Genomic DNA, 21,186 nt, shown 5'->3' with positions numbered 1-21,186 from the left:
ATGCTCTTTAGAGGAAGGATCATTCTTTCATATGGTCTGGTCATGTCAACATATACAGGCCTTTTGGAGGGGAGTGGTGGACGTAATTAATGCCATCAGCAAGCTATCGTTACCGTGTGATCCAATCCCACTGTTGCTGGGAATAGTGGATAATATACCGGCCCCACAATCCAAGAAACGGTTTGTGTTTTACACAGTCTTTTACGCTAGGAAGGCAATACTGCTTAGGTGGAAGGGGACTGAACCACCGACGGTACAACAGTGGAAAAAGCTCATTAACAATGCTCTCCCACTATACAAATTGACTTACCTAGGCAGCAATTGTCCGAAAAAATTTACTAAAATATGGGGCTCTTGGGTGCGTGAAGAACAAATGACCCTTGACTAAGAACAGAGACCCGAGGGCACCCACCCTGAACCCTTTGAGGCTCTGGATGGCTCAGCTTGAATAGGTGAGGTCACGCCCTTATGAAGGGACCCCTTGTACATCTTAGATATAGAACTTCTAAATCAGGGAGATTGGCTTTTTGTATATTAATGAACAGACTGATATCACTCAGGTATAGGCATCTTATCCCCTTTTTTCGGAAAGGATGAAGGAGATTTTATGGATCGAGCTCCTAATTCCTCTTCCCTCTCCTGTCCCCAGCTGGATGCTTCTACTTTGGTTATTAATATTTGACTGCTAGAAGGTTAATGATTTATACCCGCATCTGCTGTATTTGATTTCACTGTGTATTGTATGTACATTATTTTAGTTTTCCCTCTTTTTGTGTTTGTTTTTCCCCTCCCTTTGTATTATTTCTGTTTTGTTACACTTGCTTCATAAATAAAAAACTTTCTGTTAAAAAAAAAAAAAAAAAAAAAAATACCAACAAAAGAAAGCTCTATTTCTGTGAACAAAATGATAGCAATTTAGTATGGGTATTAAAAATTGATCAATCCTGATTTACGGACCGACGGACGGATCTCATTTCTTGAGGCCCTTAAATGCCAGGACAGTAGAAATACCCCCCAAATGGCCCCTTTTGGAATGTAGACAGGTATTTAGTAGGAAGGTATTTAGTAAGAGGCATGGTGGGTTTTTTTGTCATAATTTTTTTTAAAAGAAATAAAATAAAAAAAAAAAAAATGTAATTTTGTTTTTTTTACACACGGTCACCAGTGCAGTGTCCTCATATAACTGGTGTGGTGGCGATCATAAAAAACTGACTGGTGACAGTACGAAAAAAAAAAAGTTTATAATTTCTTAAACATTTTATTTCATGACTGTTTTTTTTAAACACACTGTGATCAGAGCAATATAATGTTACCATAGTAACATTGTACTACTCTGGGGAAGTGATTAGGATTTTATTTTATTTTTTACACATCGCGTTTGCTTATCGCAGTGAATTACATTGCTATAAGCAAGCATTTTACTGAATGAAACTGAATCATTTAATCTGTTTTGTTGTGATTAGTCAAAGCTAATCACATGGCACAAATGGGCTGTCATTGGCCCTGTCTGTACCATTAGATCAAATTGACCAATCACAGCTAGCAACACAATTGTACACAATGGATGGCATGAAAAGAAGCCATCCATTGTGTACAATAGTAATATGACCTGCTGTGATTCGTCACGGCAGTCACATGGTACCGGAAGCGAGCTGGTACTCTGATCAGTCATCAGTTGCGTCCCGTGGACATGGCCGGTGACAGATCGCGCAGTTGTGCGGGCCTGCGATCTGTGCTTACTGACTGGACATCATATGACATCCAGTCAAAATGGGAAAGCCACCACCCAGCCATGATTTGCCTACAGGCCAGGCGGGAAGTGGTTAACAAGCATATGCACTTTGTTTGTGCCAGGTAATTGGCTTAGTTATAAAGCAGAGAATGCACCCTTACACAAGAAGGCAATGGCAGCCCCCATATTAAAATCCTAAAGCGGAGTTCCAGGCGTTTTTGTGTTTATTAAAAGTCAGCAGCTACAAAAAGTGTAGCTGCTGACTCTTAATAAACACACACTCACCTGTCCCATGGTCCAGTGATGCAGCCGCCCGAACCCTCGCCCTTCTCCCCGATGCCGGCATTGCAAGTGTGGGTACCGGCTGTGAAAACTTGCGGCTCCACAGCTGGGTGCGCACTGCGCGAGTCGCGCTGCACCTCCGCAATGGCCAGGCAATCTTCTGGGACCTGCGACTTGTCCCAGAGGACTGCAGGGAGGACGGGGAGAGGAGAACTTCTACTCGAGCAGTCTAGGTGGCCCGAGTGGAATAGGGGGCTGGTATCTGTCAAAACTAGGTACCTGCCCGACATGCCAAGGGTGCATGTGATTAGCACTGTCCAGACAGAATCAGGGGTCTTGCAGTCTCATAGGACAGTCAGAAAACTCCTCCTACAAACTTTAACCAGTACTTGGCAGGACACTGATAGAAGTCACAAGACTGCTCTAACTGCTGATGAGAAAAGGTATTTAACAGTTTATTTTTACTAAAATAATTACATTTCTATGTTCTGTGTACTGTGGGAGACCAGATATAGTGAATGCAGGGTCCTGGGTTTAGTAACACTTTAAGTGGGTACTTTAAGACAACATGCACAAAGGTATTCACAGTCAAGTGCAATTGGCAACAACAATATGTTAGAACATTAGCTGCTAAATTTTAAGCAAGTCAAACACAGTCAGCCTATAGACAGTTTGTCATGATAAGTCATTGTTACTCACCGTTCTGCAGGACTGTCTACATCAATATAAGAAATTAAGGGTGGGGATGATAATGTCTCTGTGGCAAACACACTGCCCTGGAGTTGGATTCCAAATCCTACTATGGGGTCTGCAGTTAGTGAAACCTCTGTACTTTCTGTGTGGACAACTTGTCCTGATAAACCAACTGTGCTAGATGCCAAGGACACTGTAAAAACAAATCATAGACAACACTTAGAAAGCCACAGACTAGTAATTTCAAGTTACCATTTACAATTAGGTAGAAAAGGATAGAATTCTTTTTTTTGCTTTTTTTTTACTTCGTAGGCCTAAGGAATCACTGACTGCAAGAATATCGACAGCACCCATCTGAACAATGCATGAAAACTGAGTGGTTCATTATAATATACTAAGGGACAACAATACAATACTTGAGTGAAACTTTAAAACATTAAAGTTGTTGCATCGGTTTTTTGTAACATAGTTGCAAAATGTATAATAATGAGAGAGTAGCGATTTGTTTACACTTGCAGTTCAGGGGGTGGAAAAAACAAACAGTGAAGCATAAACTCTCCCACCCCCAAAAGCTGCAAAGGCGGTAAGGTCTGCAGCTAATGTAAACCCAGCCTTAGTGTATTAGTATGTATGTACACACACATTTTTTTTTTTATATAGTTGTGTATGGTTACCTTCTGTGACAAACACATTGTGCTAAACGTAAAGCATTTTTATATAATGATAGAAAAAGTAGGGCCAAAGCCCTTTTGGCCCTACTTCTCCCTGTAAGTCACAAGAGTGCACTTTGTTCTGCACTCTTGTGATGTCACTCAGCCGGCCCAGACTTTGAAGAGATGCCAACTTTAAAGTCGGTATCCACACAGGATAGTTACATAGTAGGTGAGGTTCAAAAAAGACACAAGTCCATTATATGTGTGTGATTATGTCAGTATTACATTGTATATCCCTGTATGTTGCGGTCATTCAGGTGCTTATCTAATAGATTTTTGAAGCTTTCAATGCTCCCTGCTGAGAGCACCGCCTGTGGAAGGTAATTCCACATCCTTGCCGCTCTTACAGTAAAGAACCCTCTATGTAGTTTAAGGTTAAACCTCTTTTCTTCTAATTTTAATGAGTGGCCACGTGTCTGGTTAAACACCCTTCCGCGAAAAAGTTTTATCCCTATTGTGGGGTCACCAGTATGGTATTTGTACATTGAAATCATATCCCCTCTCAAGCATCTCCTCTCCATAGAGAATAAGTTCAGTGCTCGCAACCTTTCCTCATAACTAATATCCTCCAGACCCTTTATTAGCTTAGTTTCCCTTCTTTGTACTCGCTCCATTTCCAGTACATCCTTCCTGAGGACTGGTGCCCAGAACTGGATAGCATACGCTAGGTGTGGCCGGACCAGAGTCTTGTAGAGCGGGAGAATTATTTTATCTCTGGAGTTGACCCTCTTTTTAATGCATGCCAATATTCTGTTTGCTTTGTTAGCAGCAGCTTGGCACTGCATGCCATTGCTGAGCCTATCATCTACTAGGACCCCCGGAAGCCATTTCCATCCTAGATTCCTCCAGAGATTTTCCCCCCAGTGTATAGATTGCATTCATATTTTTGCCACCCGAATGCATTATTTTACATTCTTCTATATTAACCACTTCCGGACCGCCGCATGCTGATATAAGTTAAATTTGAAGAGGAATATCGCTGTTATGGCAGCAGCTAGCTGCCATAAGCCCGGTATCCTCTTGCTCGGCCGGCAGTCCGGTTTCCGATAACAGTGGTCTCTGCAGTGGATTCGCCGCAAGATCCCTTTTCTCGGTGGCAGGAGAGGGCCCCCCCTCTCCTGGAGCGCTCCAGTGCCCTCCGCCACTTACCAGGGCCGTCGGCAGCAGCGGAGGCGATCGGATCCTTTCTCCTCTGTGGTATGGAGACGAGTGAGGGGAAGATGGCCACCACCCGTTTCCATAACATTGCAGGGCGGAAGCGACGTCAAAATGTCACTTCCGTCCATAGCTCTGAAAGGGCCATTTTTTTTTTTAATTATTTTTAATGGCAATTTTAGTTTTATTTTTGGCATTTTAGTGTAAATATGAGATCTGAGGTCTTTTTGACCCCGGATCTCATATTTAACCGCTTCAGCCCCAGAAGATTTTACCCCCTTCCTGACCAGAGCGTTTTTTGCGATTCGGCACTGCGTCGCTTTAACTGACAATTGCGTGGTCGTGCTACGTGGCTCCCAAACAAAATTGACGTCCTTTTTTTCCCACAAATAGAGCTTTCTTTTGGTGGTATTTGATCGCCTCTGCGATTTTTATTTTTTACGCTATAAACAAAATAAGAGCGACAATTTTGAAAAAAAACGCATTATTTTTTACATTTTGCTATAAAAAAATATCCCCCCAAAATATATATAAAAAAATTTTTTTTCCTCAGTTCAGGCCGATCAAATTCTTCTACATATTTTTGGTAAAAAAAAAAAAAAAATCGCAATAAGCGTTTATTAATTGGTTTGCGCAAACGTTATAGCGTTTACTAAATAGGGGATAGTTTTATGGCATTTTTATTAATAATTTTTTTTTATTAGTAATGGTAGCAATCAGCGATTTTTATTGCGACTGCAATGTTATGGCGGACATTTTTGACACAATTTGGGACCATTGTCATTTATACAGCGATCGGTGCGATTAAAAATGCACTGATTACTGTGTGACACTGGCAGTGAAGGGTTTAACCACTAGGGGGCGGGGAGGGGTTAAGTATGTCCTAGGGGCGTGTTTCTAACTGTAGGGGGATGGGCTCTGTGTGTGACGTCACTGATCTCTGCTCCAATGACAGGGAGCAGAGATCGAGTGACACTTGTCACTAGGCAGAACGGGGAGATTCTGTTTACAACGGCATCTCCCCGTTCGTCCTCTCTGTGAGTCGATCGCGGGTATCACCGCGGCGATCGAGTCCACAGGACCCGCGACCCGACTCATGGAGCTCCCGGCCGGCGCACGCCGCTGGCGCCGCGCACGCAATGGCACGGCGGGGAATTCAAATGGACGTACAGGTACGCCCATTTGCCCAGCCGTGCCATTCTGCCGACGTACATCGGTGTGCGCCGGTCGGGAACCGGTTAAGAGTTCCAGTCATGCTTTTTTCCTATTAGGGATGTTTACATTCCTTGTAATAGGTCTAAAGGTGACACAATTTTTTTTTAAAAGAATAGTGTAAAATAAAAAAATAAAAAGGTAAAATAAATTAGAAAAAAAAAAAAAATTGAAACGCGTCCCGTCCCGCCGAGCTCACGTGCAGAAGCGCACACATACGTGAGCAGTGCCTGCATATGAAACCACACATGTGAGGTATCGCCGCGATCGGTAGAGCAAGAGCAATAATTCTAGACCTCCTCCGTAACTCAAAACATGCAACCTGTAGAATTTTTTAAACGTCGCCAATGCAGATTTTTAAGGGTAAAAGTTTGTCACCATTACACGAGCGGCCGCAATTTTGAAGCATGACACGTTGGGTATCAATTTACTCAGCGTAACATTATCTTTTTTATAAAAAAAAAATGTAAAAATAATTTGGGCTAACTTTACTGTTGTCTTATTTTTTAATTAAAAAAAGTGTATTTATTCCAAAAAAAGTGCGCTTGTAAGACCGCTGCGCAAATACGGTGTGACAGAAAGTATTGCAACGACCGCTATTTTATTCTCTAGGGTGTTAGAAAAAAAATGTTTAATGTTTGGGAAGCCAAGTAATTTTCTAGCAAAAAAACCTGTTTTTAACTTGTAAACAACATATCTCAAAAAGAGGCTCGGTCCTTAAGGGATTAAACCTCATTTGCCATGTAGTTGCCCACCCCATTAATTTGTTCAGATCTTTTTGCAAGGTTTCCACATCCTGCAGAGAAGTTATTGCCCTGCTTAGCTTAGTATCGTCCGCAAATACAGGGATTGAACTGTTTACCCCATTCTCCAGGTCGGTTATGAACAAAATAAATAGGATTGGTCCTAGTACAGAACCCTGGAGGACTCCAATACCCACCTCTGACCATTCTGAGTACTCCCCATTTATCACCACCCTCTCAGCTCGCCCTTGTAGCCAGTTTTCAATCCATGTACTCACCCTATGGTTCATGCCAACGGACCTTATTTTGTACAGTAAACGTTTATGGAGAACTGTGCCAAATGCTTTTGCAAAATCCAGATACATCATGTCTACGGGCCTTCCTTTATCTGCTGGCAACTCACCGCCTCATAGAAGGTTAATAGATTGGTTTGGCAAAAACTAGGGTTGCACCGATACCATATTTTGACACTGAGTACAAGTACCGATACTTTTTTTTTTTTTTTTAAGTACTCGCCAATACAGATTACCGATACCTATCACCTAGTAAGAGTAGGTAAAGGGGTGGTTTGGGGGGAGTTAGGTGAGGCTGGGGTGAAGATGTGCTAGATGAGAAAAAAAAGAAGGGCTGATAAAGTGGGGAGGGGAGTCACAATCCTGGCTACTGCTCTCTATTCAAATAAAACAAAATGTATGCACTGCCACGTAAATAAATATGATTGAAAACATTCAGCTGGTGCAAACACCCTGTGTATGTTCCCCACCAAAAATAAAAAAATAAGTATAAATATATGTGCTGTGCTGCTGTGTCAAATTCTAATTATATAGTTTTAATGACATAAAACAAAAATTCCTGCAAAGAAAAGTGAATATTGATGCCTAAATATATCTTAGCGTGTTAATTTAAAAATTATCATATATATATATATATATATATATATATAGTGTCCATGCATAAACAATATATTTAGGCATTGATATTAGACTTTACTTTTCTGTGTCAGTTTCATGTATTTAACACTATATAGATAATTAGTTTACTTTTCAGCTGTTAGTAGGGAATTACTGATGACAGCTGAAAGTACCGAGCCCGAAGGTATCGGTTTTGGGTATCAGGGCATTTGCATGAGTACCGATACTTGTGCAAATGCTTAGTATCGGCACCGATACCAGTATTGGTGAAACCCTAGCAAGAGCGATTCTTCATTAATCCATGCTGATTACTGCTACTAAAATCTTGTATATAGTCCCTTATCAGCCCCTCCAAGAGCTTGCATACTATTGATGTTAGGCTAACTGGTCTGTAATTCCCAGGGATGTATTTTGGGCCTTTTTTAAATATTGGTGCTAAATTAGCTTTTCTCCAATCACCTGGTACCATTCCAGTCAGTAGACTATCAGTAAAAATTAGGAACAATGGTCTGGCAATTACTTGACTGAGTTCCCCAAGTACCCTCGGATGCAAGCCATCTGGTCCCCGTGATTTATTAATGTTAAGTTTCCCAAGTCTAACTTTAATTCTGTCCTCTGTTAACCATGGAGGTGCTTCCTGTGATGTGTCATAAGGATAAACACTGCAGTTTTGGTTACTGAAGCCCCCTCCCCCGATTCCCTCGTGAAGACTGAGGAGAAGAATAAATGCAATACCTTCGCCATCTACCCATCCTTTGTAACCAGATGTCCTTCCTCATTCTTTATGGGGACAATATAGTCTGTCCTCCCTTTTTTACTGTTTACATACTTAAAGTCCTTGGGATTTTGTTGCTCTCCTCCGCTATGTGTCTTTCATGTTCGATCATAGCCGCCCCCAATTGCACTCTTACATTTATTGTTGCATTCTTTATAAAGTCTGAATGCTGATAATGATCCCTCCACCTTTTGAATGCCTTTTCCTTTGCTTTTATATGCATTTTTACAGTTAAGCCATCCAGGACTTTTGTTTGCTCTTTTAAATTTATTACCCAATGGGATGCATTGGCTAATGCCCTTATTTAATATGCTCTTAAAGCAAACCCATCTCTCCTCCGTGTTCTTTGTTCCTAAGATTTTATCCCAATTTCATGCCTTCTAACAAGGTTCGTAGTTTAGGGAAGTTGGCTCTTTTGAAATTCAGTGTCTTTGTATTCCCCTTATGTTTCCTATTTGTGTGATTTATACCGAAGCCAATTGACCTGTGATCGCTGTTTCCTAAATTGCCCCGTATTTCCACATCTGTGATCAGGTCTGTATTGTTGGTAATCAGTGGATCCAGTAATGCTTTATTTCTAGTTGGTGCATCTACCATCTGAACAATGAAGTTGTCCTGCAAGACATTTAGGAACTGGCAAGCCTTAGAGGAATGCGTGGTTCCCTCCGCCCACTTCCCATCCATGCTGCTAATCCAACTTGTGATAGGAAATCCATCTCCCCCCTCCTCCCTCAGGTTAGGGGGCCTATAGCATACTCCCAGTAATATTTTCCTCTTCATCCCTTTGGAGCTCTACCCATAAGGGTTCCACCTTCTCTCTAGCTCCCTTAGTGATGTCATCTTTCACATTCACTTGTACATTATTCTTGATATATAGGCATACCCCTCCCTCTTTTTTACCCTATCTATCCCTGCGATAAAGGGTATACCCTTGAATGGTTGCCAGCCAATCATGAGAGCTGTTGAACCAGGTTTCTGAAATTCCCACAAAATCCAAATCCTCCTTGTACAACAGTATCTCTAGTTCACCCATCTTGTCCGCCAGGCTCCTGGCATTGGTGAACATGCCACGTAGTTTAGACTGGTCACATACTATCCACTTATTGGGTGTTCCGAGATTGCATCACATGTTCTCCAGGAATTACCAGGTGGATGTTCAGGTGTCGGCTGATGTAAGCTTTAGACGTAAGGTGCTTCAGGCTGTCATCTGAGTGTTTTGGGTTCCTTAACCCTTGTTTTTTGTGATCATGTTGGCAGTTCCGTTCGCTATGTTGTTGCCCACCCCTAAGTTTACTGCTTTGGGACATCCCATTGGGAATGAATAGGTCCTGTGTCCTGCACTGTACAATTAGGAGAATTTTTATTTAACCTGTAAATGCCCTATCTTGGCATTCAGTAAAGGACACAGTCCCTCACCCTTTGTCTTTTGGGATCTCTTATCTCCTTATTGCTTGCATAAAAAACTGGAGTTACACAGGTTGGGTGGGGTTATATAAAAACAGCAGAACAATCAGAGCAAACAATAAAATGACATGAAAACTGCAACCTGAACACTATAGGCAATCACATATACCTAGTACATAAAAAATACAAGCAACGGTAAGTGCAGCGCAAAAACTAATTTAAAGAAAGAAATAGTCCAGTATAGATGGAATCCAATCACCGAACAGAAGGAATGGCAGGATCCCTCGTGTGAGACAGGGGGAAAGTCTTTCCAATGAAAAGTGACAATATCCTTCACTAAATGAGCCCAGATACGCTTACCAGAATAGATGGACCTCCCTGCCACAGAAGGTCAAAAACGCATATATCCTCAAGGGATGTTGCAAACCTCTCAAACAGTTTGGACGATCCTCAATCGCAGTGCGTGGAGCTCATTTCCGGTAGGAAAATCCAGTGATTTAAATTCCAGAGGCCAGTAAGGTGATGTTATGCAGCACTTCAATGACGCCGCTCCTCTCTGAATCCACCGCTTGCACACCAGTCGACTCCCCCCCACTGTGGCCGGGAAACCGAAAGTGACGAAATAGCACTGCACACGGTCCTCTCCCTTTTTGACCTTCTGTGGCAGGGAGGTCCATCTATTCTGGTAAGCGTATCTGGGCTCATTTAGTGAAGGATATTGTCACTTTTCATTGGAAGGACTTTCCCCCTTTCTCACATGAGGGATCCTGCCATTCCTTCTGTTTGGTGATTGGATTCCATCTATACTGGACTATTTCTTTCTTTAAATTAGTTTTTGCGCTGCACTTACCTTTGCTTGTATTTTGGGTGGGGTTATATGATTGTTTAATAGTGGCAGCCTTAGCAAGATTTTTTGCCAGTGTCCAATTACTGTAAGGTAGCTTGCATATAACCCGTTATCTATAAATACAAGTCCTGTTGTCCTGTACTGTTAAAAAAAAAAAGAAAAAAAAAAAAAAGGAATTTACAGGTACATCAAAATTCCTATTTTTAATAGAAACTACATATGAAAATACCATGGACCAGATGGTTATTTTCAATGGTCAAATTCAATTTCTGATATATATGAACTGACATATATAGTTTGTCAGGTAAAGTTTAAATACTATTAGGCCACCATTTAGAGCATACTATTATGCCTCAATATTTAATAAATATGAGGTATTCATAGCCTATAAAAGCTAACTAATAGGATGCAATATACCTAATCTGTCTAATAATTTAAAGATATTACCAGCAATTTAGTAAGGCAAACACTTTAGTAAGAAGACTGGCCATATATTAAATAAATTTCTTGTACCATTTTCCTTTAGATTTAACAAAACTACATGAGGTCAAACCTAAACCCTTTCAATTTGTATGCAATCAGGCAGGACCTTGTACTACATAGCTGAAGGTAAATCTAAAGGGAATTGAAGAAAATTGTATAATGTATTGCCAGCCTTAGACCCCTTTGTTTTAGCAGTGCTATTTGGGCAGTTTTAACCCCCGCTAGCGGACAAAAAAGGGTTAAATCCGCCCGCAAAACGCTTTGTCGGCAGTATAGCGGCGCTGCCCCATTGTTTTAAATGGACAGGAGCGGTGGCTGAGCGGTGTATTCACCACTCCTCCACCACTGCAAAGAAGCTGCTGGCAGGACTTTTTGTGACACCCTGCCAGCGCAGTGCCCCAGTGTGAAAGCACTCGGCCTTTCACACTGGGTTTGCAGCTAAGGCTTTATGCAGGCTCTATTTTTAGCGCTGTAGCGCCTGAAAAACGCCTCCAGTGTGAAAGGGGTCTAAGTCTACTAGATATCTGCAAATGTTTTCTTCACGCTCACCTGCTCATATCTGTATTAAAATAACTAATCACTAAATGAGTTATATTAGTTATTTAGATTAAAAAAATTTAAATAAATCCTTTTTGCAGTGACCACTAACCTACAGGAACGAAGGAATGCTCAAGCCAAATAATTGCAATTCAAATAAGGTCACAATAGGTTAATGATTCTTCAGAAGACCAATTGTAAGACAAACCTACAAATAGTTTAACTATTTATTTTTCAGAAAACACAAATCTAATCAATTTTCATCAAGAAACCTTTATAAGAGGGAAGAGCTTTTTCTATCCTCTCTCTGCAATTGTATTATTCTGTTAAATCATTGTTTTATAGAATGCTGTAAAAATATCAGATTTCAATACTGTTAAAGAATCACAAGGACAAATGCACAAATAAAGCTGTGCTTAACAGTCGATGCTCAACAGTTTTGGCAAATAGATAAAATACTATAGATGCTTATGGGTTCTGTGTCTTATAGGCCAACGCTGGGAAACTTAAAAATGATCCCTTGCAGTGGGGCTGCAAGGGTTAGTTTTTTGACCAGGGACACAGAAAAGATGATCCACTTATTCGATCCTCTGTACTGCTAGCCCAGTCTCCCCAGCGTCTTCTCCCCTATGCTCCAGCTGTCTTAAGTCCTGTGACCTTATCAAGACCAATGTAAGGTTGACAGTCCTGCATTGGACATGATCACAATTCATTGGTGTTTCATTGAGCCATTCTCTTTTTACTCATTTCTGGTTTCTATCTCTTTAACTGTTTGTATACAGATGTTTGCATTAGTTCATTTCCACTGTATCACCTTACAAATCTCCCTATGAGGTCACCTGTGACAACTGTCAAAAGGTGGGATTTACCTCTTACTCCCTGTCTTGTCTCCAGGATAGGAAATTAGGTGAATATCTTCTAGGGCAGGGAAGATATTTAGTGGACCTCCAGCCTTTGCACAACTACAAGTCCCATGAGGCATAGAAAGACTCTGACAGCCACAAGCATGACACCCAGAGGCAAAGGCATGATGGGATTTGTAGTTTTGCAACAGCTGGAAGTCTGCTAATTACATATATCTGTTCTAGGGGAACACAGACTACAATACTTGGAGGTAAAACCCTTAAAAAGGTTTTGCCTTGAGTTTTACTTAAAGAGCATCAGATAACAGCTAGAAAAAAAACACAAGTTTCCATTTAAAATAAAACAGTCAAGATAAAGAGTCAATTATTAAGTAAGAAATCCTAATTGAGGGCTTTGCATTAAGGTGTAGCACTCACGCCTACAATATTAGTGAGAAATAACATTCTTCTCAAATGATTAAACATTAGTAAAAATGTCAGTGAACATCAAAGAAGGAATTTCAAGGAATTTTCCATTAACATGAGGGAGATGTCATATGAAAACTTAATGGAACTTCACAACACTCTTCAATATTAGTATTGAAAATGAATATAGTTCATATGCATACCACTGTTGCATCCATAGGTCTGTATTGGCCATGAGGACACTGTGGAACAGTCCGCTGGCATGAAGAAGAGTATGGGCTGCTGGGGGAGTGAAGGTTCGGGAAAGTAAAACAGCTTTTCAAGTCCACTCAACCTAAACAGCATTTAGCACTTGCAGTGCAGGAACAGCCCCATTGTAAGGTATGATTTGGAGTTGCGTTTACCAAGTAGAGAATTTTCACTTATCGAAGTTCACTGGGCATAGCTTATAATATTAAGCTGCATTCACTTTAATAATTCAGAATCTAGCAAAAAAGTTATTTTTTTTAAAAATTCATTTACATATGATTGGGTATTCAAAGTGAACAAAGCGTTCATTACCAAGCGAAAATCAACTTTTCAGTGCAAGTATTCAATATTAAACATCCTCCACAATCCTCAGTATTGTCCAAAAATAAAAGTTTGTTTATGAAGTGCAAAATAAGAACATCCAGATTTGGCACATTTTACTGTATCTTTTGGTTGATGCAACTGAGTGTAGGTCTAAAAATCCTGTTAGTACTATCTTCCCAGATATTATGTTCCATGTATGGCGTAATTCACAAGGGCTCATAGATTGCAGAACTAGAGACAGAAATGTACCAATACTTACAGCATACCAGCGCTAGATGCAAAGCAATTTTAATAAAGGACAATAAATTGTCCTGAAAGACATCTGCTGCAGGCTCATCATAAGAGAAACCCCCTAAAAGATGTGCCAGTAATGCAGCTCGGATTGCAAGGCTTTAAAGAACTCATATCTGCTCCCTGGTGCAATAATAATCCCAGATACACTTGGTTTTACAAGGGAGAATTTTAAAATAAAAAAATATTTTTAACCCTAATCTATCATGATGAAAGCAAGGTGTAGCAGGTAGCCCAGAATGACGTTTGCCCTAGGCTTTCGAGGGATGTTGTTTCATATTATAAGGTTATAAAAAAAGATTTTTCCTACCATTTTCAAAACAATGTACAAATAAACTTTAAATAAAGTTTGCACCTATGGCATTGAGTTTGCAGAGCATTATTTTTTTTTAATAGGAGGGCAGAGCAGGTGGCTTTTTCTTTTCAGATCATCTCTCTCTTACTGAAACTGAACAGAGCTGTAAAAAGCAGAAAGTAGGGGTTAGCAAGGAGAGATAAAAGGACTCATTTAGCTGAGCTTTCATAATCTGAGCTTCAGATACTGAGCACTTTAATTACCAGGATTTTTGCTGGAAAACTGGTAAAAAAGGAGTATAGGGGGTGCACGCCCGCCACCTGACTTAGGAGCCAATGCGTCATGTAGCCGCTACCCGCAATTTCTCCTGAGGAGGGCAGAGCGGAGATCTGTCGATGTAAAAAGACAGATCTCTGTTGTCAGTGGAGTAGAGAGAGATCGTCTGCTTCTAGTACTTAGGAGCAGCGATCAGTCTCCTCTTCCAGTCAGTCCCATCCCCCCACAGATAGAAACACACTGAGGGAACACATTTAACCCCTTGATGGCCCCCTAGTGTTAACCCCTTCCCTGCCAGTGTCATTTATACAGTAATCAGTGGCTATTTTTATCTCTGATCTCAATATAAGTGTCAATGGTCCCAAAAGTGTCAAAAGTGTCCAATCTGTCCGCCGCAATGTTGCAGTAGACTGCCGCCATTACTAGTAAAAAAAAAAAATTTGTAATAAAAATGCCATAAATCTATCCCCTATTTTGTAGACCCTATAACTTTTGTGCAAACCAATCAATATATGCTTATTGTGATTTTTTTTTTTTTTTTTTACCAAGAATATGTAGAAGAATACATATTGGTCTAAACTGATATTTATTATAGCAAAAAGTAAATAATATTGCTTTTTTTTTCAAAATTGTAGGTATTTTTTTGCTTATAGTGCAAAAAATAAAAACCGCAGAGGTGATCAAATACCACCAAAAGAAAGCTCTATTTGTGGGAATAAAAGGACATCAATTTTGTTTGGGTACAGCTTCGCCCAGCCGTCATTAAAAGCGACGCAGTGCTGTATCACAAAAAATGGCCTGGTCAGGAAGTGGGCAAATCCTTTTGGGGCTGAAGTGGTTAAAGTGATATTAAACCCTCAGTTTTTTAAGCACTTTCACCAGCTGATCTAATCAATTACTGAGTGCAGCTTGTAGCTCTTATTTCTTGCCTATGCTCCAGTTAAAGCAGAGCTCAAAATTTCAAGTCCTGAGCTACTTAGCCAGGCCTCGAGGGTTACTCGCCACCAGTTGCCCCACCCAACCCCAACCCTGCCCCTAATTCTGCCCCCATAAATTATCTCATGAAATTACACTTAAATGCAGAATTAAGTTATAAAAATAAAGATTAACAACAACTTTATCCATGCCCAACAATGCAGCCTCGCCCGTGCCCACCAATGCAGCCTGCCCGTGCCCACCAATGCAGCCTGCCCACCAATGTAGCCTGCCCGTGTCCACCAATTGTCAGGGCTGGGCTCAGCCCTTCCTTCTCAAAGCTGGCCGCTCAGCTGTTGGCTAATTGCCAGCTCCTATCCCTCCACAGTGAATCGCCTGTTGATGATATCCTGTTTGTCAGTCCTGCCTACTTAAGCGGTCCAGTCCAGATGATCTCTGCCTTCGCCTTGGTCACATCTCTAGAGACACTCTCCTGTGTTCCTTTTAAAGACTTGCTTGGCTGACATCCTTCTGGATGTTCTACCACGCTCATCTCTGGCTCCCTGACGTTTTGACTTGTCCGACTATCCGTGCCAGAACTCTGGCTATGTTTTGACTATGTTTACTCTGTTTACCTTTTTTATTTTTAACAAGTGTGATTTAACTGTACTTCTGTCTCAATCTGATTCATGGTTTCTGACACCAATGCAGCCTGCTTGTGCCCACCAATGCAGCATGTGCTCACCAATGCAGCCTGGGCCCACCAATGCAGCCTGTCTGCAAAATGTGAGCACGTGAGTAGAATTTTTGAGGGCTGAGTTAAAGGATGATTTCACTTTTGGTGTTATGTTACACCCATATTTAGGGTGCAACACATAACCAAAGAGCACATGCCTGTGCCCCTCTGATCCAGTGTTGTGACAGCAACCTGCTCCTCACACCTGCTGTCACAATTTAATAAAGGAGTGCAGCCATGCTCTGCCACTGCAGCAGGTGGCTTGTAGTGCTCAATGAACTGGGGGAGGGTGCTGGCGAGTGCTCTCATAGTTCAAATTTATCTTTCTATTCTCCAATAACGGTCTACCTGTATGTGAGATTCTGCCGCAGCCTGACATTGCACTTGTCATTAGCAGATGTTCTGCAAGCTCCAGAAAAATGCACATTTTTTTTTACCTGAAAAGATATGTACATTTATTTATTTTTTGAAGGCGATCTCGACCTTTAAGCTTGTTCCAAGACCGCTGCCAGGTTTCCTGTTACTGGGTAGCTCCTCTCTCTTGCAGTGTCCTTTGGAATAACAGTTTTATGCAGGGAGTAGTTGTTTCTGCCTACACTTTGTGCATCAACAGAAACACACACACACCAATAGCTTGGATAGCAAGCACTCTCTCTGCACCTCCCTCCTCCAAGTGAACATACTGACTGAGAACTGCACTGTCCACTGTTAACTCTTTTCTGTGAAGACCAAAGTTCAGGGAAGCAGCACTGAGAGAGCCAGAGACAGCAGCATTGGAAGTTGTAGACTGCAAGTGCTGGGGTAAAAATTGTATCTAATAGTTTACCGGGGAATGTTTATTTTATTGTGCTCAATGTGTTGATCTAAAAAAACTAATACTACTTTAACGCTTCTGCCCAAAAGTCATCAATACTGATGTAAGACGCCTTTTTTTTTTAATTACATAATTTCCTCTTAGATTTACATGTATTTCAATGTCCCTATATATTTTTTATATAAAATTGAAAATGTTCCTTAGGCCAACTGGTGCTCAAGCAAGGACTAACCACAATAACCTGAGGTACAAAGCTAATTTTTCAAATCTGCAACCTTTCAAGGACATCACCTTTGAAACTACATTGGATGTGGTGTGCTATGCAGAAAACTCTGTAGTGGGAAGGGCTGCAGCCTGGACATAGTCCAACTGCTCTCTAGTGAAGGTTAAAACTGCTTCATAAATTAAACAAAATACAGAATAACTTTTCCTAAACAGGATTCAGAAGTGACCATCTCTTTCTGGGGAAAAAAATCCCTTAATCATAGTACATTCCTCAAGAATGAATTGGTGTTTTTAAGAAAAACGCATGCTACTACAGTGAGTGTATTGGTATTGTGAACTTTAAATGATCACAAGTTAATTAAGCAGTGTTGAATTGCTAGCATAAATCTGAAGCTTGGCACCTTCATTGAGTCTGACCTTTTCCTCTTTTCTTTTATGAATCTCATTATAGCTACGCTAGATGAAATGAGTGATCCCTTTATTATATTCAAAATAACATTTACAACATTTACATTTTGAAGACACCTGTGAGTAGATCCATGTTAAAATGTTCAAAACAGAGAATACATTTTATTGCACTTTACAGACACGGAATAGAATATTGTTCATTCCATTTTATAATAGGAATGATCTCTCTTTCTCGCTCTCTATCCAAATCTATGAAATACCTGTAATCACTACAGTAGTTACATTCATCCATTTACTTTCAATACATATCACGCTTCTTTAGAAAGTGCAGTTGACATGTATCTCTAGTGGTGTAAACATCAATACAAGAAATTCCATTGCTAGGAATAAATGTTCTATAAATCTAACCAATGCTACAACAGCCCACGGAGGAGCTGTTTAATAAATCTTAAGAAAAGGAAAAGTAGATAGTGTTGCACAGAGGAGCCAATCAGTTGTTAACATTTTCTAACCTGTACTATAAAAATGACAGTTGGAATCTACCTAGGGGTCATTACAGACAATCATATCCAATATTCCTTCCTGTTTCTGCAAACTGGCTTATATCGGAACACAAATCCCAGAGAACAATCCAGTTATTTTACTTTGCCTTACGCTAGGTTACAGCAAAAACAACTAGATAGGCATTCCAAATGCTGAAATGTAAACAGGTTCTAGGTGTGTGGATCTTCATGTAGAGCAGGGGTCCTCAAACTTTTTAGACAGGGGGCCAGTTCATGGTCCCTCAGACTGTTGGGGGGCCGCACTATAGTATAAAAAAAAATATGAACTAATTCCTAAATTCCTATGCACACATCGTTTTTGTAGTGCAAAAGAATAAAAGAATGAATAATAAATAATAATATATATAGGGGGTGGCAGGTGGACAGGGGGACAGAGGGGATGGACAGGGGGACAGAGGGGATGGACAGGGGGACAGAGGGGATGGACAGGGGGACAGAGGGGATGGACAGGGGGACAGAGGGGATGGACAGAGGGGATGGACAGGGGGGTGGACAGGGGGACAGGGGGGTGGACAGTGGGGTGGACAGGGGGACAGTGGGGTGGACAGGGGGACAGTGGTCCTCACTTGTTAGTAGGCTGTTGCCTGAAGCCTCCGCTCTTGCTGTCACCCTCCGCGCCTCCTGTCTGCGTGAGGAAGACGTGAATCCGCGCGGGACTGTGCTGGAAACTACATTTCCCAGCATGCAGCGCGGCACACGGAGCCCTCCATTACTGGGGTGGGGGAGGCGGCTTGAGCGGAGCGGATATGCTCCCTGCCGAAGCAGAGTGGACCTGCCCAAGCCGAGCCGACCTGGCCCCGGCCCGAGCCTGGCCTGTCGGGAATCCGGCCCTGGGTGGGGTGGGCCAGATAAATGTTCTCGGCGGCCGCATGTGGCCCACGGGCCGTAGTTTGAGGACCCCCTAATGTAGAGTATAGAAGGAGGTTTACTGTCCTCTTGCAGTGCCAAAACTAGCAGTTGGCTCTATAACTAATCCTCTATAGAAAATTGCTGTCATAAGGCATTCTGCTCAAAGTCACAGAGATGTCCAAACACTGTCCTTACAATATTACAAATTCTGTACTAGATTGTTATGGCTATTACTTTTAATAAAGACGCACTTTCCATTACGTTGGTCCAATGTTCAATAAAAGCAGAGTAACAAACAAAAAAACTAGAATCATTCTGAATCCAACTAATGCAATTTTTTAAATGGAAGAGTTGCTACAAATAGTAACTAGAAAGAAACTTCCTGTGTAAGGTTGAGTTGTTCTTTCCACACATTACAATCTGGCACAGGCTATATAAGAAGCCATAGTTATATCATTACTCCCTAGAACCACAACAATCTCTAAATAGTATAATAGGGATAAACAGAAAATCTATCATACCAAGACGGCTTTCATTTGTTTTATTATTTTACGTTAATATCCATTGTCGATATGCACTTTGATGAAAAAAATTAGATGTCACACAATCTGAAAACTTTACTTACAATGATATATTATTATATAATATGATAAATAATTACGTAATTCTCATGATTTTACTTTGCGTTCATTTCATTTTCTACAATGACCCTGGTTGCGATCCTATAAATTACCACTTATTTATAGGATCGCAATCATACAATACTAATATTCAGTGCAGTAATACAAATGTGCAAAATTATGAAGAGTGACAAGTGCATAAAAATGTATATATATATATAAAAAAAAAACATATATAGATAATAGTTCTAGTGATAGTTGTGAATAGCCACCACGAATAATCATGTGCCAAACAATTCAATGTGATTAGTCACTACCACTAAAGGTAAATGCGCTAACCAGAAAGCAAGGACCCAGTTGCCAACAGAAACAGGTTGACCTAGATTAGTATCACCAAGAAGGTGGTTATAGAGCAACTTCCACGGTCTGCCACCTCAACGATAGAGCCGGGTCACCTCTTTCTTCATTGCACTTCGTGGGCGATTAGCTGTCATGCAGCTGGTGTAGCAGGCTGGGGATTTTACCTTCTTTCAGTTCTTTCCTTGGGGCTTACAGGTTACAACCAGGGGCGTAACTACCACCATAGCGACCCATGCGGGCGCTATGGGGCCCGCAGCCGAGTGGGGCCCAGTGAGGATAAGAGCACCGCCGGCACAGTCTCCCAGCCAGGGGAAGAGAGAGGAAAGGAAGAGGCGAGCTGTCCGTATCAGCAGAGAGCTGAATTGCCCGATGTAAGAGCTTTCATTAGAACTTCCAGTGTTCCCGGGGCTCATGTCACATAGCTCCACCTTTTGGCCCGGTGCCTTTGATAGACAGAACGCCGATCCAATGCGGGACATGTGACGTCATCAAAGGCGTCGGGCCAAGAGGTGGGGCTATGTGACGATGAGCCCCGGGAAGACAGGAAATTCAAATGAAAGCTATTACAGCGGGCAATCCCGCTCTCTGCTGATCCGGGTGGCTTGCCTCTTCCTCTGCATAGGTGGGGCTGTATGGGGCACAGGCAGACCAGGCTGTATTGGGCACAGGTCACGCTGTATGGGGCACAGGTCACGCTGTATTGGGCACAGGTCACACTGCATTGGGCACAGGTCACGCTGCATTGACACTAGGGCAGCTGTAGGGGGGGCTATTTGCAGGGGGGCCCCATACAACATTTTTCTATGGGGCCCTGCTAATTCTAGTTACGCCCCTGGTTACAACTATTCTGATTGGTCACGTGTTGGCAAGCAAACAGAATTTCTCTGAACGTCTTGGAAGATCCAATCCACGATGCTGGTATCTGAGTGGCATCCAACATTGGAAAGAGGTGATCCCGCTCTATCGTTGAGGTGGCAGGCCATGGAAGTTGCTCTATGACTACCCTCTTGGTTATGCACATCTATGTCAGCCTGTCTGACTCAATGCCATTGGCAACAGGGTCCATGATTTCTAGTAAGCGCATTTACCTTTAGTGGTGCTGGCTGATGACATTGCGGTGTTTGGCACCTGGTTATTCGTGGTGGCTATTCACAACTATCAGAACAACACAGGGATTGAATAATTGGACTTCTGTATACCATTTATTTGGACTATGATATTTTTTTTAGATATATATATATATATATATATATCTAAAAAAAAAAAAAAAAAAAATATATATATATATACGTTTTATGCACTTGTCACTTTTCATAATTTTGCACCTTTGTATTAGTGCACTGAACATTAGTCTTGTACAATGCAAACAGTATTTTTATGGTTTATACACTATAGCTATTTACATTGGCACATCACGTTTACCATATATTATTTTGCACAATGTTTTGTCATTTGTGGTGCTAGCAACTTTAATTCTAGAGAGAGACAGCACGGTACTCTTTACAA

The 21,186-nt window shown here is 41.3% G+C and overlaps 1 protein-coding gene across 10 annotated transcripts in view; it reads right to left on the bottom strand.

The window, feature by feature from the left end:
- Positions 1–21,186, bottom strand: part of GRIP1 (glutamate receptor interacting protein 1) — a 900,266-nt gene that overhangs the window by 67,256 nt on the left and 811,824 nt on the right. For all 10 annotated transcript variants that reach the window (XM_073620100.1, XM_073620096.1, XM_073620097.1 and 7 more), the window contains one exon: positions 2,714–2,900. In XM_073620100.1, coding sequence (XP_073476201.1) covers positions 2,714–2,900 — 187 coding nt within the window. The remainder of the gene's footprint in view (positions 1–2,713; positions 2,901–21,186) is intronic.

The sequence above is a fragment of the Aquarana catesbeiana genome, linkage group LG03 (genome assembly GCF_042186555.1).
Source record: "Aquarana catesbeiana isolate 2022-GZ linkage group LG03, ASM4218655v1, whole genome shotgun sequence".
Taxonomy (NCBI): domain Eukaryota; kingdom Metazoa; phylum Chordata; class Amphibia; order Anura; family Ranidae; genus Aquarana; species Aquarana catesbeiana.
This window is presented reverse-complemented; position numbering and strand designations above follow the sequence as displayed.